The sequence below is a fragment of the Strix uralensis genome, chromosome 4 (assembly GCF_047716275.1).
Source record: "Strix uralensis isolate ZFMK-TIS-50842 chromosome 4, bStrUra1, whole genome shotgun sequence".
Classification (NCBI taxonomy): Eukaryota; Metazoa; Chordata; class Aves; order Strigiformes; family Strigidae; genus Strix; species Strix uralensis.
In genome coordinates, this window is record NC_133975.1 from 66,420,843 (window position 1) to 66,439,315 (window position 18,473).

The 18,473-nt window shown below is 41.6% G+C and overlaps 1 protein-coding gene across 1 annotated transcript; it reads left to right on the forward strand.

The window, feature by feature from the left end:
• The first annotated feature begins 983 nt into the window (after positions 1 to 983).
• SDAD1 (SDA1 domain containing 1) lies at positions 984 to 17,170 on the forward strand. The gene is made up of 22 exons (XM_074867060.1): positions 984 to 1,171; positions 1,316 to 1,420; positions 1,841 to 1,939; positions 2,097 to 2,207; positions 2,957 to 3,028; positions 3,125 to 3,225; positions 4,889 to 4,946; positions 5,824 to 5,898; positions 6,708 to 6,809; positions 7,279 to 7,348; positions 8,108 to 8,211; positions 8,922 to 8,979; positions 9,578 to 9,636; positions 10,005 to 10,081; positions 10,976 to 11,073; positions 11,462 to 11,538; positions 11,942 to 12,074; positions 12,307 to 12,404; positions 12,837 to 13,030; positions 13,542 to 13,626; positions 14,038 to 14,199; positions 16,511 to 17,170. The coding sequence occupies exons 1-22, from the start codon at positions 1,082 to 1,084 to the stop codon at positions 16,559 to 16,561; spliced, it is 2,079 nt and encodes a 692-aa protein (XP_074723161.1). The 5' UTR covers positions 984 to 1,081; the 3' UTR covers positions 16,562 to 17,170.
• Positions 17,171 to 18,473: the final 1,303 nt, after the last annotated feature.

Below are 18,473 nucleotides of genomic sequence, written 5' to 3' on the forward strand. Positions count from 1 at the left end.
GAAGACCCTCACTCTATTTTTACCAAGCATGCTTGGACTATGTAAATGAATTCTGGGAACTCATTATCATAAGACACCCCTTTCCAGGAAATCTAATGAATATGTATGACTTGTGTGTATGTAAACTGCTGTCCTTTACTAATTCATGGAAGCCCTTATGGTGGAGAATCCCCAGGGCAACCCAGCGCTGCTAATAAAGAATACTTGCTTAACAGTAAAAACTTTACTGTTGAGACAATTTCTTTGTTTCCCTAGTCTTGCACTCACCTGCAAAGTTCATCTTTATGTCCTGAAGATCTACCCGGGGCTGCAAGAGTCCTGGGTACTCCAGCTGGAAATCATAGTATGAGCACAAACTTACGCAGGCCGCGGACATATCCAGGGCCCTGGATGCCGCACTGGGTGCAGTGGATAGACCGTGCTTCATAGTCCTCGTGCACGCTGCTCATGACTCCATAAGTCAAAACACTGCATTGTTTTAAAGTGCTGGAGTGGGGAACCAGCGCTGATGGTGTTCTTTGCCTTGCATGCTCAGGTCTGGGCAGCTTGTCTATAACGTGTGGTTGTGGCACCTGTCACGAGAAACATAAGTGGTAAGGGCCAGGTGCAATTCCTCGGCAGTGTTGCCACACTGCTGGCAGCACTTAGAGTTTAAAAAATGACTTTTTTCTACTGAATTACAATATATGATGCAGCCAGGGTGAGGGCAGGGTCACCATGCAGGAGTGACATGATGCAAGTGAGGGGGAGAAATCAATTGGAAAACGGCAGACGAGTAAGCTATGTTCACTAAACGGTTGAACTCTGACAGAGTTGCCCAAAGCCTTTGGCAGTAAGAAAGAAAAGATGCCAACTAGAGGCTGCTTTTCCTGCTTCTTTCCCTGTGTGACGGACGTGCTTGTCGCAGAAGTTTGTCCCTTGGCGGCGCCGGGCGGGGCGGGGCGGGCCAAGATGGCGGCGCTGGGCGGGGCGGGGCAGGCTAAGATGGCGGCGCCCATCTGGTAGCTCGCGTGTTCCTGGAGGAGGTGGCGGTCGGTCGCTGGTGTGGGCGCGGCGGTGTTGGGTTCGGCTCGGAGCCGTCATGTCGGGCCGCCAAGGAAACAAGCTGCCCAGCAACCTGCCCCAGCTGCAGAACCTCATTAAGCGGGACCCAACCTCCTACACCGAAGAGGTACGGAGCCGGGGGGCCCGCAGCGGGAGGCAGCAGGGGGCCGTGCTGGGGGGCGGTTGGGGCAGCTGAGGGCACCTTGGGGCAGCTGCGCGGGGGGGGCAGGCATTGTCGGTGCCGCTCAGCAGTCGCCCTGTGTGTGTTCAGTTCCTCCAGCAGTACCACCACTACCAGTCCCATGTGGAGATTTTCACCTTCCAACCGGACAAGCCCAGTAAGGAACTGGCTGAACTGGTGATGTTCCTGGCACAGGTAAGCCGCTGCCCTTCTGACGGGTGCCTTGGGCGCTGGCCTTGAGCCCTTCGCCAGCCGCAGAGTCTTTGCCCTGAGCACAGTGGCCATGGCAGATTGTGTTTCACTTTGTTTTGCTGTTAGAGCCTTGACGGAGTTGCTGTCGAGTTGCTCATTGACTACGATTTCTGCAGCAGTTTGGTCTGTTTCCAGAAACACAAGGGGATGGGTGTTTTTGAGCATTGGTATAATTTTTTTAAAGGATTTTTTAAATTGCACTGTACCACTTACATCTGGATATTGACTTACTTTTGTATATATTATATTATTATAAAACGTTTATAATTTTATTGCTTGCTTACCATATCTCACACCTTCCTGGGGTGATGAGGTAAGCCAAGGTTTCCGCTAGAGAGTTCAGCTGGGTCTGTCTCTAACCAGGTTGCCCACTGCTACCCAGAACACATGGCCAGCTTTCCCCAGCAGCTGAAGGAGCTGCTCTCCTACCACCACACGGTCCTGGATGCTGACCTGCGCATGGTAAGACCTACACCAAAAGGTGTTTTGGGCAGACCACGTCCTGTGGTTAAAATGTGCTATTTACATGTGAGATTAGAGTTCAGTTTGCTTTTTTAATAATGATGGAAACTGGAGAGTATTATGGAATTTTGGTTCTGATTCCTTGTTTCTCTTACAGACATTCTGCAAGGCTTTGATCTTGTTGAGAAACAAGAATCTAATAAATCCAACAAGTTTGCTGGAGCTCTTCTTTCAATTGCTGCGGTGTCATGATAAGCTCCTACGAAAAGTAAGTCATGCTTACAAGAACCAGTCTTGATTTTCTGTGGGTTTTGACCAACTTGTCAGAAGTAATGAAGCGCTGGCAGGCAGCTGTTCTCCTTTCCTTGATAACAAAATAAGAAAGTTTAAAGTAGCTCTGCTTTTTCAGCGATTGACAGTGCCAGAGGCAAGGCTTGCTCTGTATGTTTGATTAGTAATGAAGCATGCTGCTGTAAACATATTTACCATGCTGTGGTAGGCTGTAGGCCTGTCCTGCATGGAACTGAGCAGCTCGAATGTATCTGCAGGTGAAAACCATAAACACATCGTTGTCGGAGCAGGCCTTACAGAATTCTCTGTGAAAACTTCTGAGTAAAACAACTAAAACCAAACCAGCTGCTAGTTACAGCTGTACTTCACGTTTTCTGCTGTAAAAGTGGAAATCTTTGCTTTCTGCTACTAAATAGGCCATCGGGACATGCCTGAATGAAGCAGGAGTGGGATTTTTTTAAGCAATACTTGATGCTATTAATTTTCCTGCTGTACTGTAAATTAAGGACGCTTTTCAAATACATGAAAATAAAGCATATGTGAGACTTTACGGGATAACTTCTTGTTGTTTTTCCAACTGTAACTTAAAAGAGAAAATAATATTCTTAGTGGTGATCAGTTTGGTCTCTCATTTTAGTACTTAGAGGCTTTAGGGGAATACTAACGTGTCGCATTGTTCTCTGTATAACTTGCATAGCTTACTCGCTGTTATCTCTCCATTCACAGACTTTGTATACTCACATCGTGTCGGACATCAAGAACGTCAATGCTAAACACAAAAACAATAAAGTGAACACAGTAAGTATTTTAGCTTTCAGATATACTTCAATTTAACCTCTTGATACTGTGAAAGACTTTTTTCTAATAAGACATGTTTCCAAACTTTTTTCTTAGACGCTGCAGAACTTCATGTACACTATGTTGAGAGATAGCAATCCCACTGCTGCCAAGATATCACTGGATGTGATGATTGAACTTTACAGGAGGAATATTTGGTAGGTCTGGCAGGCTCGTATTGATTCCCCATTTATCGTGGGGCAGCCATCCTGACATCACTTGTGGCCTGTAGTGCAAAATATAATGCAGAGGGCAGAGATTTAAATATATTTATCTTATTTGTGTTCCAGTGGGGCTATGTTTTTGCGGAATGGAATTTAGCTGGGAAGAAATACTGTCTTGTGTGAAGTCTCAGAGTTATTTAGGTTGAATGTTTGATGTTTTAGTTGAAGGTGGTATGTAAGTAATGTGTATTGCATTCAAAACCAAAACTGTGTGCAGCTCACTTTTTTGAGCCTTTACATAAAAGCTGCTAGTATTAGCATATACAGCTTGTGCTGTACAGTGGAAAGAGGAATTTTGGTTTTTTTCTCCTTTTTTTAAATCTGTAAGTTCATTCTAGATGACTGATCTAAGGGGTGCTTTAAGTCTTGGGGGGGTTTTGTGAAGCTATAGTATAGCTCCTGTTTTTAGCAGATAGCAGCTTGAAAAATTGTTGCCTAGATAAGCATTGAAAGGAGTAAAAGCACACTGAGTACTGTCAGTTGCTGTCTTGTACCTAATATGTTGGTGAATCTTTATGCTGTGTTACAAAGTGCTAGAGCAGGTGTTACCCAGTGGTAAATTGCACGAGAAGATGGTAGTATCTTCACTACCTCTTGCTTTTTTAACTGTAAAAACAGGGGAAAGACTTGTAATTGCTTCAGTTTGTAACTCCTTTGCTGTTCTTGGTTCTTGAACAGAAATGAACTGTACAAATGCAGCCAAGTGATACTGCTGGTGGGCAGTGTGCCTGCTGCTTCTTAGGTATCTGCAAAATACATTAGTGGCAGAGCACTAATGGGGCAGTTCTTGCATTTCTTACTCAGGAGAAGTTCTCGGTGATGTCTACATGAGTTAAGCTGGAGTGTGAATGGCAACATTGCTCTTTCAATGTATTGCAGAGAAACCACACCTGGCAGACAGGATGTGTATTTGGGTGTAAAGAGTTTTCATGTGTAGCATTCAAGGAAATACTGTCTATTCCATGGCAAAAATAAAAAACTCACAACAGCTTTGTTAAGAATTTTTAGTGTGTGTAGTAGTGGGTTGAGAACTATTTCCCTAAAAAACAGGGACTGCTGAAAAAAATTAGTGTTGCTAAAAGGAAAAGACTTTTGCAGTTTTAAAAAATAGGTTTCTAAGTATGTGAGACTTAGTATAAAATCAAATTAATTTCTGTAGCTTTATATCTTATAAACTCTTATTTTTAGAGCGTGCTTTATCTCTAAACTCTCCAGCTGCTTTTCTAATACTCATTAGAATTGAGTGTGGATTTTTTTTTTTTTAGCAAGCAGAGGTTTGGTGGTTGTTTTTTACCAGTGGAAGAAAGTGGTAATCTGTCTTCCATTACTGGAGCTTATTCTTTGTATCCCTTTAGTCACAGTGTGAACTAGATGGAATGTAAGTGTGTCTGTTTATTTAGATGAAGCTACTGCTATATTGGAAGAATAAAAGAAAATGACAGGAACTTAACTTCTTTGCAAATCTACTTGGAGCATTGAGAGATTTGATTCTAATGAAGTTTCCTGCTTGTTAGGAGTCACATTTCATGAGACTTAATTTTCTGAGAATAACTTGAAATTGCCAAACTTTAGAAGGTGGTGTTTTGTTTTATTCCAGGAATGATGCCAAAACAGTAAATGTCATCACAACTGCCTGCTTTTCGAAAGTGACAAAGGTGAGGACATAAATCACTTGATGAAACTGGGTGTAACCTAGGCTTCCTTTTACATGTGGATGCAGCTTATTATTTTGTAATTGTTAACAAGCTTCACTGATGACTTGTCTTTTGCATGTTTTATTTTCAAAATACCACTTGTGTTGTGGGAGGAGGCAGCATTTGATTCTTAAGTACAGAGCAGTGGAATTGGAAGCTTATGTTACAGCAAGTGAAGGCTGGTGTGGGGAGGGTAGGTGTACTTTCCACTCTTACTCAGAAGAGACTGTCAGAATATCATCTCCTTAGCAGCACCATAAGGCTTTCATTTGTTAACTGTGAAGAGAGCAGCTATCCTGTCTGGGGCTTGAGTAAATCTTAGGCCTTCTGTCACGTGTCAGTTCTGCAGTGCTGGAGGTTGAAAAACTTGTGCTATGGTTTGAGATTGGGCATTCATAGCATAAGAACTTAAAGCTGTTCCATTCAATAAGAACCAGCCAACCAAAACTAACAAAAAAAACCCCACCAATAAACCCCTGTAAACTAATAAAAGTTTGGAGTTCTGAGCACTGTCTCGGGTATCAGCTGTGCAGGTTGCAATTGCTTTGCAGAATGATAGGAAGAGAATTTGCATCTTTAAGCTTGTTCCAGGCATTGTGGAAGCCCAGGTGCTTTTTGACTCTGTGTGCCTCTGACTGTTTGGGATGGGCAGCAAAAATAGGCTATGTCTGTAAAACACTTTATGGCTTTCAGTCCATGATTTGTTCTGCTTTCTGTTCCTATCTATGCCTGTAAAAAATTGGGATAGTCTTCGCATAACCTCAGATGTGGGTGTAGGGCTGTTGGAAATACTGTTGTCAGTTTGTCCTGTCCAACATAAACTTACTTTGTTTTTTAGGTACTAGTTGCTAGTTTGAAGTTCTTTCTTGGGAGAGATGAAGATGAGAAACAAGACAGTGACTCAGAATCTGAGGTGGGTGTTGTGATTAAATCTTCTCTTCTCTGTTCTTCAAGGTCTAATACATCTGTCATTCCGGTGAGCTTGGCTCTGCCAATCTGTCTGAGTCTGTGTTACTTAGTTTTCCCTCTTCTTTCCTCCAGATGTTTGTTTTTTCCCAAATGTTCAGTGTTTTTGACGGTTGGCCCCAACTGAGACAGCAGGATGCCTTTGCTGTCTGTCTAAAGACTAATGCCAACAGTTCCTTTGCTTTCCTCCCCCTGTGAAGAAACCAACTCACTTCAAAGACCTAAGCAGGGGTTGGTCAGTCTGGTTTGTGAAGACATGAATTGCTAGATGTGTAATGTAGAGTTGTGGGAAGAGGCTTTCACCTGGTGTATTGGAAGTTGGTTTAATTTTTTAGCTGTCTGGTTTGTCTTCAGTTTTCTCTTTTGTGCTCCACTTTGCATTTATGTACAAATGAACATAATTAAGCTACCTTGAGAAGGCTGATAACCTAACAGGATTTCAGTCTAGAACCTCCTAATACAGAGTATCATTATTTATCTGTGACTGAACAATATTTTCTAATTAACCACCTGTAAAAACTACTGTGGTGATGTGCTGTAAAGTGTTAGTAGACTCTCTTGTGTGCACGTATGTAGCTACTTTTATGGAACTGGGATTTTAAATGCTAGTATTGCTGTATGATGAAGTTTAGGAGGAAGGAGAGTTTTCAAATAAAGTACATGATCCTGAAACATATTGATACTTTTTGTTTCTCTGATTCCCATTTCAAGTCTGATGTCACCTGAGTCTTGTTATTCTTGCATTTTTTTCTCAAGGACGATGTTCCCACAGCCCGAGATCTGATGGTGCGGTACGCAACCAACAAGAAAACCACCAAACGCAAGAAGAAACTGGAAAAAGCGATGAAGGTTCTCAAGGTGAGGAGAGTGGCATCTGACTTGCCAGGATTTTAGTTTAATCCTTCAAGTGCAGAAATCTTGTTGCCTCTCCTGGTTTAGCTACCTTTTGTCATCTCTTCTATGTGAAGGTCCTGAAGTGTTGTAGCATCCACTGGCCAGGCATATGCTGTGTTTGCCTGGAAGAGAGCTGTTTTGAAACAGTCTAAGTTGTGGATTAGTTCTGCTCTGGGTACCCTTTGTGTGGTCCCCTACTTTAAAGCATGTGCTGTCTTGAGAAGTTAACTTTTTAATGCAGCTCCTGTTGCCTCTTAGGTCAGGTATCAGAAAACCTTGTGCAGTTGAAAAGAGTAATAGTTGTTAAAATTAAACTGCCTCTTTTTGAAGAGAAGAATGGTAAATAGCTGCTTTTAATAGCAGCCTGAAACTGAAGCACATGCAGCTTTTTTATGGAAAGAAAAAAATGTCTCACTCATTTTGTGCCTTGCAGAAGCAGAAGAAGAAGAACAAGCCAGAGGTGTTCAATTTTTCTGCTATTCACTTGATTCATGATCCCCAAGGTAAGCACACATCGCATTTTGTCTTTTTTCAAGTTACGTGTGAATCCGGGATGCTGAAGCTTAGACACAACTCTGCAAGGAGAATGAGTGACAAGTAGATACAAATGTGACAATGTGATACTTGCAGTGTGCTTTATCCTGGAGTTTCATAGCACTTCAAAAAAGTGAGATCAGTCCTGTTGTGCTTGTCATAGTGGAATACTTGTAGATAGTCAGACAAGGAAGGAGCAATATCATCTGCTTCAGGTTGCTACAGATCAGGATGTGGCTCTCCTTCTTGCACATATGAGGGCCATGCTTTGGTGAACAGGGAGTGGTTTATCTAATATGGTTTCTTTGGCTTGCCCCTTCGAAAATGTATTTCTAATACTAGTCTGTTTTTTTTTTTTCTGTTTGTCAATATAACTCAACTTGGTATTAGTTTGATCTAGTGAACCTCTGGGGATTTTGTTTTTCAGATGAACCCAAAATATATGTAAAAAAACCTAGCTTTAAGTACTGACCCTGTGCTGCTTATGTTGTGGAACTTCTGCTGGTTTTCCTCTCTGCTGAACCTGTGCACAGCTTTAGACCTAGGAATGTGAGAATTAAAATAACCCACTGGGAGAAGTGCTCTGGTCACCTTTAATTTCTTCTGTGCAAGGGCACTGGGGCTTAAAAAAACCCAAACCAAACTAACTGCCTTTGTTAATGTAATCCCATCTGAGTTCTGCATTGTGCTGTTCATGTCTACCACAAATCTATTGCTGCTTCTTCTAGACTTTGCAGAAAAACTGCTGAAGCAGCTGGAAAACTGTAAGGAACGATTTGAAGTGAAGATGATGCTCATGGACCTAATATCTAGACTAGTTGGAATACACGAGGTACATACTCTGATAATTTTATAACGGTCTGATTGTAGCCAGCCTGGTTTGGGAGATGACATGCTCTGGCCTCGCGTCTCTGGAAAAATGAGGTTTAATTTTTCTAGATGTTGAAAAGTGCGTATGTGTGGTGAAGTAGTTGCTGGTGTGCCTCGCGGATGGTGCAGTGGTGTGGACTTGTGTGGTACTTAGTGAGCTCTGCTAGAGAAGGCTGTTGGTCTGGAATAGCTGAGCTGTCTTCTAACAAATAGAGGAGAACATGTTTTTTTTCAAGACCTGTGTGCTCCTGGGAAGTCCTTTAAAGGAGAAGGGCTTTTCAAAGGAGTCCAGCAATTGCTCATGAACAGCGCACGCTGAGGTACAGCCAAAGTGTGATGAAAATTACTTGAATTTCTTTCTGTTTTGGGAGAGAAGATTGTGTCCCCAAGGCAAAGGTCAGTGGCACATCGTAGGATTGCACAGCAGAGTGCCCTAATTTGAATTCTGGATTTCACAGAGTTGCGGATTGAGCTTTGTATTTCCTTTGTCCAAGTCATTTCCTGATCTCCACGTATATCAAACTCAAGACAGGACAATGTGTCAAGCAATAAAATCCAAGGCATTTGGAGAGCACACTGTGTAGAATAATAGATTGCTTTACAGCGTATCAGCCTATGAAGGTGATCTCAAGTTAAAAGACAAGAAGCTAATCTGTTACTTCTTTCCTGCAGCTTTTTCTTTTTAATTTCTACCCCTTCGTTCAGAGATTCCTACAGCCCCATCAGAGAGGTAAGTAGCTACTAGTAGATAACACTGCTGGTCTGTCATGTCACATGTACAGTCAGTTCTTAAAAGTGCTGCTGTAAAAGAATAAGTAGCAGTAATTTTAGTAGGAAGTAGGATTAGTCCAGAGAGTGTGGACGAAGGGGGTAAAAGGCCCTGACTGCCAGAAGTGCAAAGCGCTTTGGATGTTTATGGAAGCTGTGTCCACTCAGTGCTCCTTACCTGAGCATTTGAGAAACTCCAGCGATGGAATAAAATTAATCTACAGAGTCACTAGTTCCTTGCAAATCCTGACTGGTTGAGCACAGCAGGACTGCCTTTTGCTGCTTTGCCTTTTACTGGTGTTTCACTGTAGTTGTAGAGCATTTCTTATCATCTTAGCTGGTTATTAAGGGCCTGCACTGCTGCTGGGGTGGAGACCAGATGAGTTCCTGATGCCTCATGGGAGAGAAGAAAATAGTTGTCCCAAATACATTCAGACCAAAATGGCTTTGAGACTTAGACTGAGCAACTTGTGTTAGCTGTTCTGGTGGATGCGTTTACTGGCCAGAGTGAACCGCAGCAATGTATTTGGCATCTTCTTCCCACTTTTCTTATCTTCCAGAAGTGACAAAGATTCTTCTGTTTGCTGCACAGGCTTCACACCAGCTAGTACCACCTGAGGTCAGTACTCCACCTATATTCGGTGATGTTAAAAATGAACAGCGGGCCAGCATGGAAATAAAACTGAGCGCATTTGTCAGGAGGGGGAAAAGGGAATCTGGTCACACCCTTTGTCTTTAAAAGCTTATGGTAACTTTGGCTACTTTACAAAAAACAATCCCTTGGAACTTGTAAAAGGGGGGAAAAAACCAAACCCATGTCTGATGTCTTCATATCTGCAAGAGAATTTGTGTCTAGAGAATATTTGCAGGCTATAGTGCAAGTCTTGAGCTCTATCTTTCTATGAAAAGGGCTCTGTTAATAATGTGTAGTAATTTTCACAATTTTATTAAATATGCGTTAAATTGAACCTTTTTTCTTATTTTCAGATTATCCAGTCAGTGTTAATGACCATTGCCAACAACTTTGTCACTGACAAGAATTCTGGGGAGGTCATGACTGTGGGGTGGGTACAGAATCTTACAAAATCTGTAAAACTCTCTCTGAATGTGAAAAAATACTTTTCTTTTTTAAATGACCTGCAACTTATTCCTGTTACTCATAGTATGCTTTCAAGAACCTGCTTGAATAAAAACAAGTTAGGACAGTACCTCAACATAAACTTTCCTTATTTTTGTTGGCAGTGTTTTAAATTCCCCAGAATGATGGGTTTCTGTGCTTAGTGCTGTGACTTAACTTTTCTAGATTTCATGATGGTGTGTGGGTTTTTTTGCTGTCTTGTTTGGTCTTGTATTTTTCTTCCTTCCTGGATATTGTTATTTCTACTTTGAGGGCAGACCTCTTGTCTGTGAATTAATATATTTGTATATACTCAGTGAGTGGCTAGCATCATAGTTCAGGACTCTTGATGTTTTGTGGATGAAATTTCACTACTAGCAACAAATTTAAATGTTGCTGTTAGTGAAATTGTAATGTACTTTCTTTGACTAGTTGTGAGAGGTATTTGTGAAAGTTCTGATGTAAGTGGAGTAGAGAATGATCAGTAAATGTAGGAGAGGAGTTTCTAGATTTTTTCTTTAATTTTTTTTTTTTTTCCTTGGCTTGGTGACTGTTTGACTGCTTTTCCTGTATGCCTGGACCCAGACTTCAGTTGCAGAATCCTGAGGCCTAGGATCAGACAAAATAATAGCTGGAGAGTAGAGTATGGGCTAAAGATGGAGGGGTTTGGAGAACCCTTGTGCATGGAGAGGTCCTTGTGATGTTCTCCTCTCTTGCACTAAATGTTGTATAAATTCTGTATGAGGTTCTTCAAGTTCCAGGTAATTAATTCTATTATTGGGCCAGGGGGAGTCTCTCCCAACTGTGGTGTTCAAAAATTAATTAATTTCCAATTTTTTAGAATCAATGCAATAAAAGAAATCACTGCGAGATGTCCATTAGCCATGACTGAAGATCTGCTTCAAGACCTAGTTCAGTACAAGACTCATAAAAATAAAAGTAAGTGTATTACATGGATATGACTTTTAAATCTTTTTTTTGTCCTCTATTGTTATAGCCTTCATAATAATGATGCCTTAATTGGTTTTGTGTGGGCTGAGAGGTATAATTTTCACTATCTGTTGCATTTCTCTGTATTTTGAGTACATAGGAGACAAAACAATCAAGGGTTGTTATGGCAGGAGAAATTGTTGACAAAACTGAAGAAGGGAAAGTGCTTGCTAATAAAGATTTAGCCCTAAGGAAGAGCTGGGTCCTGCATTGGAGCTATAACTTCAGAAGAACCATGAGCAGGCTGTAAATACTGATTGTCTGAGTGGGCTTTCAGTTTGCTCAGTATTCTGCTTTTCCGGACTTATTCCGACTCTTTTTTTTTTTTTTTTGGTAGATGTGATGATGTCTGCAAGAACTCTGATACACCTTTTCCGTTCTCTGAATCCAGAGATGCTGCAGAAGAAATTCAGGGTAAGTGTTGGTTTATGTGCATTGCATTCACAGTAAACGTAGGCTCATGTGTTCAAAAATGATAACTGGTCTTATAGCCTCATGAGAATGAGGTGCAATCATGCTTGTGTTCTTCCCCTGCTTGCTCCCTTGCTGCCTTTTGATGTGGTGTGCTCTTATTTAAAGATTTCTTTAGTTCCAATTTACCAAACTCATTGACAGGAGCATTGTGCTAGAGGACCTTGACTATCTTCCTAGAGTTTGTTCAACTTTTTTAGTAATTCAAGATCTTTTCTTATTTCATCAGGCAGCATTTATCTTTTTCACCCACAAATCTTTATCTTTTCCTCTCACACAAATTTCTTCATGGACTTGTGGGCATTCAAATAGCAGACTGCTTAACATGTATTTTCTTAACTTATAGGGTAAGCCTACTGAGGCCTCATTGGAAGCCAGGATTCATGAATATGGAGAACTGGATGCCAAAGATTATATTCCAGGAGCAGAAGTACTGGATGTTGAGAGTCAAAAGGAAAAGGGAGGAACCCAAGAGGAAGGTTGGCCTTTTTTTTTTTTTTTTCTTTACCACTTCTATTTTGAGCATCACTGTCACTAAGATTTTTATTTGGATATAAAACTTTGTGTGTTTCATTTGCTGGTAAGCATGTCCATGGGCATAAATGGTAATACAAGGCAGTGAGAGCTTGCAATCCAGTCTTAAATAATTTCAAACTCAAGCAGTTAAGCTGACTCTGTATTAACAGCTCTGTGCACTTCTTCCCCGAGCAGATGGATGGGAAAGCGCTAGTCTGAGTGGGGAAGATGATAATGAAGATGGAGAATGGATTGATGTGCATCACTCCTCAGATGAGGAGCAACAAGAAATAGTGAGTTCTAAGTGTCTTCTACCCCAAATACAAATGAGTCTTGTTAATAGCAGACCAGATTCTCTTGTTCTGTACTTTGACGTGACTGCTCATAAATAACTATACAGGGCTGCAAAGTACCTTGGCCGAGATCAGCGAGGTTGAAGTACTATTTAGCACCTGTGCTGAAGTATGCTTGTTGTTAGGGTGAGGGGGGGAGATGGGGAATTCTGTCCCAGTGCTAAATTCCTTCAAAGTTGTGATATTTACTCGAGTGCTTTTATTCACTCTGAAATAAGGAGTGGATGTACTTTGTTATTCTAATGCTATGTGCTGGATATAAGAGTATGAAGAATCCTAACAACTGGCTGCAGGATTTCACAACAATATTGCCCCTGCATAGGTATTTGAGAGGCAAGCTGGATTGTGATTCTTTTGTACTTCTTTCAAAAGGCAGAGAAGGTGAAAAGTATGCCCATAGAGGAACGAAAAGCCAAAGCTGTAGCAGTCAGTACAAGCAGGCTGCTAACTCAAGAAGAATTCCACAAAATACGTCTTGCCCAGCTTTCCAAAGAACTTAATTCTGCACCCGGCAAAGCTGCAAAGAGGAAAAATATTGAAATAGATGATGAAGAGGAGGAGAGCAGGTAGGATATGGACTACTGATGAGTGCTTTCTTTTCCTTATAATGTGATGATAAAGCTTTTAATTGCAGCAGGGCACAGAGCTCTGCTGTTGGTCAGTACCCCCTGGTGACAGGTGGCAAACAGCCTGGAACAGATCCTGGCCTGGGGGCTTTGTTTATATCTGGGAGAAGAGACAAGGGGGGCTGATGGGAACTATGAGACTGTTTTGCTTGTTCAGACCAATAGGGATCTGGGGGTGTTTTGCAGCAGTAGTTGCATGGTTATTATCTCCAGAGTTTCTTAAACTGTGTGGATGAAGCAGGACTTTAAAAGCAGTAATGAGAGACTTGTAAGGGTTGTCCTAAGCATGAGGATTAGCCTGAGAGAACAAGAAGTGCCTGTGTGAAAGCTTATAGAAAGGCAGTTGGCATAAGAAATGGGTGAGAGACAAAGGGTCAAGAGGGCATCTTGGGTTTTTTGCCAGATGAAGTTTTATGTATGATGGCCTTTTGTTGGATTTTGGTGTGTGTAGGGGAGAGTTGCTTTCACTCAGAGATATTGAACATCTGCATAAGAAGCCTAAATCAGACAAGGAGACCAGACTGGCAACTGCAATGGTGAGGAACTGGGCTATTTCATATCCTCTTTCTTTCTAGATTTGCGTTTATGTTTTTGTCTCCTACAGAAGGAGGAGGTGGTGGGGTTGCATCTGTAAGACAGGTACCCAGCTGCCATCTGAGTTTTGAGAAATGTTTTGGTTTTGAGAAATGTATTTTTGGTGTTGCATCTTGACTGTAACAAACAGCCTCTTGCTGGTTACAGGTGACAGTGAAAATGCGGACACACCCAGTTTTCACTGTGACTTAAGAAACAGAGCCAGCATGGAAGAATGCATGTAACATACACAGAAAGTCACAGTGAAACAGCATTTATTGTCACTGCCATAGAACCTGTCACCTTAGCAGCTGATGTTAACTGTAGGGAAAGGAAAATGACCCCCTGTTATTACATTACGTTGTCTATTATAGGCTGGAAAAACAGACAGAAAAGAATTTGTGAAAAAGAAAACAAGAATTAACCCATTTGCCAGCTCTTCCAACAAAGAAAAGAAAAAGCACAAGAACTTCATGATGATGAGATATAGCCATAGTGTCCGGACGAAAAATAAGCGGTCTTTCAGGGAGAAACAGGTAATATTTAATGTTGAAAATAGATGGGACAGTCCGAGCAGTAAACTTACAATGTGGGTGAAGTGCTGTGTATCCTGTTCCCTAAGTCGTCGCTGTTTCCTTTGATGGTTTAATTGCTGGAAAGGACTGTGGGCTAGGTGGCTTCCCTTGAATCCTGCCCCAGAGGAGGTATATCAGAGATTGTGGTGGTGAAGAATGCTTTTGTCAGCCTTTTCTCTTTAATATGTGTTGAGGGCCAAGCCATGTTGCAAAGTTATGTGTAGGTTAGAAGGCAATGATAATGTGGTTTGTTTTCCTTTATATAAATTAAAGCAGATCGTATTAGAACCCTGACTATAATCCTGTGATAGAAGAAATGTTTCCCTGATGTGGAGGACTTGTTTTTCAGGACAAGCTTTTAGTGTGTTTCTTCACTCTATATTCCTTCTTTGACCTTTCTCCTGTTACCATCATATTATGGACTTGTCTGTCCTGGCCTTGAGGTCATCTAATAGTTTGTCATGTACTCAAAGAACAGACATAAATGCTATTTATTACCTCTTTGAAACAGCTTAGAAAAAATATATCACTTCAGTTTAGCCTGCCACTATAGTTTCACAATATGCTGCTCTTAGTGGTGAAGCCCCTGCCCACTTCTGCTTCCTCAGCTATAAGCTTGGTCACAGCCCTTGTGAGAGGGTATACGAGCTACAAACATGTATTTGGCAGTCCTGTTACTGTGTGTTCCTGCAGGCGTCTGCGCCAAGGGTAGCTGAAGGGATATCTAGAAGGCAAGGCAGAAAGAAACTTCAGGGGATGACCTTCCCGCTGAAGGTGTTGGGCAGGGCGCCCACGCAGCTCCCCCAGATGACTGGGGTTAGGTGAGCTGGCAAGAGTGGGGTGTGGAGAGGGAGCTCCCCTGCTCCTGCGATGCACCTCAGCTGGGGAGAGCCTGAACTGTGTGTGGTAGCTGTTGCCAGAACACTGGTGTAGGTGTATTGATTTGCCCTGCTGTGTTTCACCTTGGCGCAGGGTAAGTCTGTGCTAACAACAAAAATCTGCCTTAAAATCCTTTTATCTAACCTGGCAGATGGTCAGTTGAGGGTTTTACAGGGTGTTATAAAATTGAACTCCTTTGAACACGTTCCAAGAAAACTTCTAGAATAATCCAATTATGCAGGGGTCTTGTTTCTGTGTGGTGTTAATTTCTGTGTTTTCTTGCTAGGTTCTGTCTTGTGCTAAAGTGCATTCAGATGCTTCTTTTACAAACTCTCCTTTGTGAGTTGTTTCCAGGATCATATTGTTAGAATTATGCGTAGTTGTCTCCAATATGTTGCCTTAAAAGCAGCAAGACCGAAGCTGTTTATAGACTCAAGTGTTTCTGTTAAACAGGAAGACTTGGACTAATATCTTCTGTAGTCTTTTTATTTGCTATCATTCTGCCTCACCTCAAATAAGGCTGACTACATTAACCCAGCTCTCAAAACACACAAAAAATTGCAAATCAACAATCCAGGCACTTTTAGGAAACTGCTGTTTACAATGATTCTTACACTTGGCTCACTTTCTAAAAAGCCATCTTGAATGGTTTCAGTCCTTACTCCTGATTAATGTTTTGAGTTTAAATGTAACAGCTAAATAGTGAAAGAGGAATTTTTTCATACTTTTTTTCATTAAAGTTAGGCCACAGCATCAGTTCTGTTGACAGTAATTTGAAAATAATTGTTAAAAGTAGGTTGGAGTACTGTAGTTGTAGGATACTGCATTCTGCTGTTCTCTTTGTAGATTAAAATGGACTGTTGTCTATAGTCCAGAGCTAGATCCCCTTACCAACTAAAACACGTCTGAAATACACACTAAAATCTCTTTAGAGTGATATAGCACTTGTAAAAAATTCTAGCATCCCTCCTTCCCCCCCTTGAAAAGAAGCTTTGTAATACTCTCTCAAAAAATGCCATTTAATCCTATTTACCTCTCAGCTGGACTGAAGTTTTTTTTTGATCTCTTCTAATTCTATATGAGTCAGTGGAAGAACAGATCATGTCACTCTAATCTTTTTCATTGTATAGGATTTGCTAATGGTGTACTGAAACTTTTTTTTTTTAAGCCCAACTCTTTAATTGTACTATCGAGTTTAGCTAAATAACTACACTGGCAGAAACCCTGTGGTGGTTAGTGTTCGCCAGTTTTGGCTCCCAGTTTTAGCTGATAAGCTATTAGTGTTTCTCGCTGAGGTTGAAGAAACTGAAGAGGGTTGTTGATGTAGTAGTGATGTTGTCTCCTTACTTAATATTCTCCTTACCTGAATATTCCACTCTTGTTTCATATTTAGCTGGCTCTTCGAGATGCACTTCTGAAAAAGAGAAAACGGCTGCTGAAATAACAAAACATGAATGGAGAGGAGTACTTAATCACCCTCGAAGACATAGCCCTAGAAATCCTTATTTCCACCTCTCCACCACCCCAAAGGAAAGAAGGGACTGAAATGCCTTACGGATTTATCTCTGTTGAGTTCAGAATTACAAATTGAATGTGTCCAAGCTGTTGGATATAGTATCTATAGGACAGATGGAAAAGGCCTTAATCCTTGCACAACTTCGTTTTTTTTTTTTTTTTTTTTTTTTTTAAAGCAGTCTAAGGAAGCAATTACCTTTTTTTGGAATATAGCTTACTTACAGTTGGTTTTGTATGTGTAAGTATTAAAACATCAACCTTATTGTAAAAATATTTTACTTGAAGTAATTCATGACTAGGTAGCTGGAAAGAAAAAGAATATTCTGTCTCAGTCTATAAAGTATGTGTATACCATGTATGTCCCTGTATTATGGATGTGATTTTTACAGACTAAGCCATTTTCTAAGCAGTTGGTTTTTACCTGTTTAATAATAATAAAACCAAATCCTTGTAATACAGGTAAGTTCAAGTGAACAGTTAAGGGGAAGAACAGTTCCATTATGTTTTATGAGGAGAATAATAAAATTAGTATATGGGAGATGGTTTTCATGTTGCCATTTAAATAGAAAGGTAGCATCACATGCAGGAGAACAAATCTTATTTTCCCATATTGGTGCATCTTGTGGTGGGACTTGCTGGTGTCTGATTTTTGAAGTATACATGAGAATAACATGGATCTTTTATGTCAAAGGTTAAACTCTTGCTTCAGCCTTGACCTCTGCTGGGACCTAAACTAATGGGTTCTTTGTACCTTCCCCAGCCACCTCTTCTAATGGAAACTTGAGGGAGTTACTTATACTACCTTTTGAAAAATTCTGTTTGAAATAGATTTTGGTGTGGGGCAGAAGCAGGTGCCACAGGCATAACATAATGGAGAAGGGTTTGGTGGGGTGGCCTTTTTTCTTCTTAGGAAATTAGGTTAATGTTTATATCCCACATTGGGATTCATTCAACTTAGATATGTTGAATACACGATTTTATTCACTTTCATATTATGTCTTGTTCATGTATTGTTTGTTGTTAAATGTTGCTTCATGAAGCAAAAAAAAGTTTATAGAGGCTTGAGGGTGAAAGAGAGGAAAAAAGAGAAACTTTCTCTAACTTCGATTGTTACATTCAAATTCAGTGCTCCTGCTGAGGGAAACACGGGGGTTGCTACTTGGGCATGATTGCAGTGAGCTGGCACCGTGGAGGATGTGGAGCTGGGAGGGTGCGTGGATGCAGAGGAGCTGTGGTGGCATGGAGGCACAGTGAGGGTCAGGGGCTGAAGAGAGCACACTAATGGGAGGATGTGGGCTGTACGGTACACGCTGTGTTAAACCCTTCTTTCCCCCCTTTTTTCCTTTTCCAACTGAGCCCAGTTTCTCTTCATGTGCATGTATCCAAAAACTCATGACTTCTGAGGCTGAAAGCGAGAGGCAAATTTTTTTTGTTGTCTTAAAGACAAGTGTCTAGTCTTCTCTCTTCTCTTTTCCCTCTTGTTCACAGGGTGGCCCAGCTGCCAAGTGTGTGGCTGTCTCCTCTCCCATACTATTAAAAATGTGAGAGTAGTCGACGGCCTTGTCTAAACGGTTTGACGAACAGAAGCACAGAGGAAATGAAACAAAGCTGTTAACCCCTTTTCTGTATTTCCACCCCTCTGTCCCTCACCTCCTCCCCTAGTCGCAGTGGCACCGACCGGGTGAGGGCTGGGCCTGTGGGGGGGGCTCAGCGGCTCTCACCGTGGGAGGGCGGCCGGGAGGGGATGGACGCGCCTCTCCTTGAGGGGCCGCGACGCCCTTCGCCGGGGGCAGGGTGGCGGGCGGCCGTTACGCCTCAGGGCGGGCAGTCCCCGCCCGCAG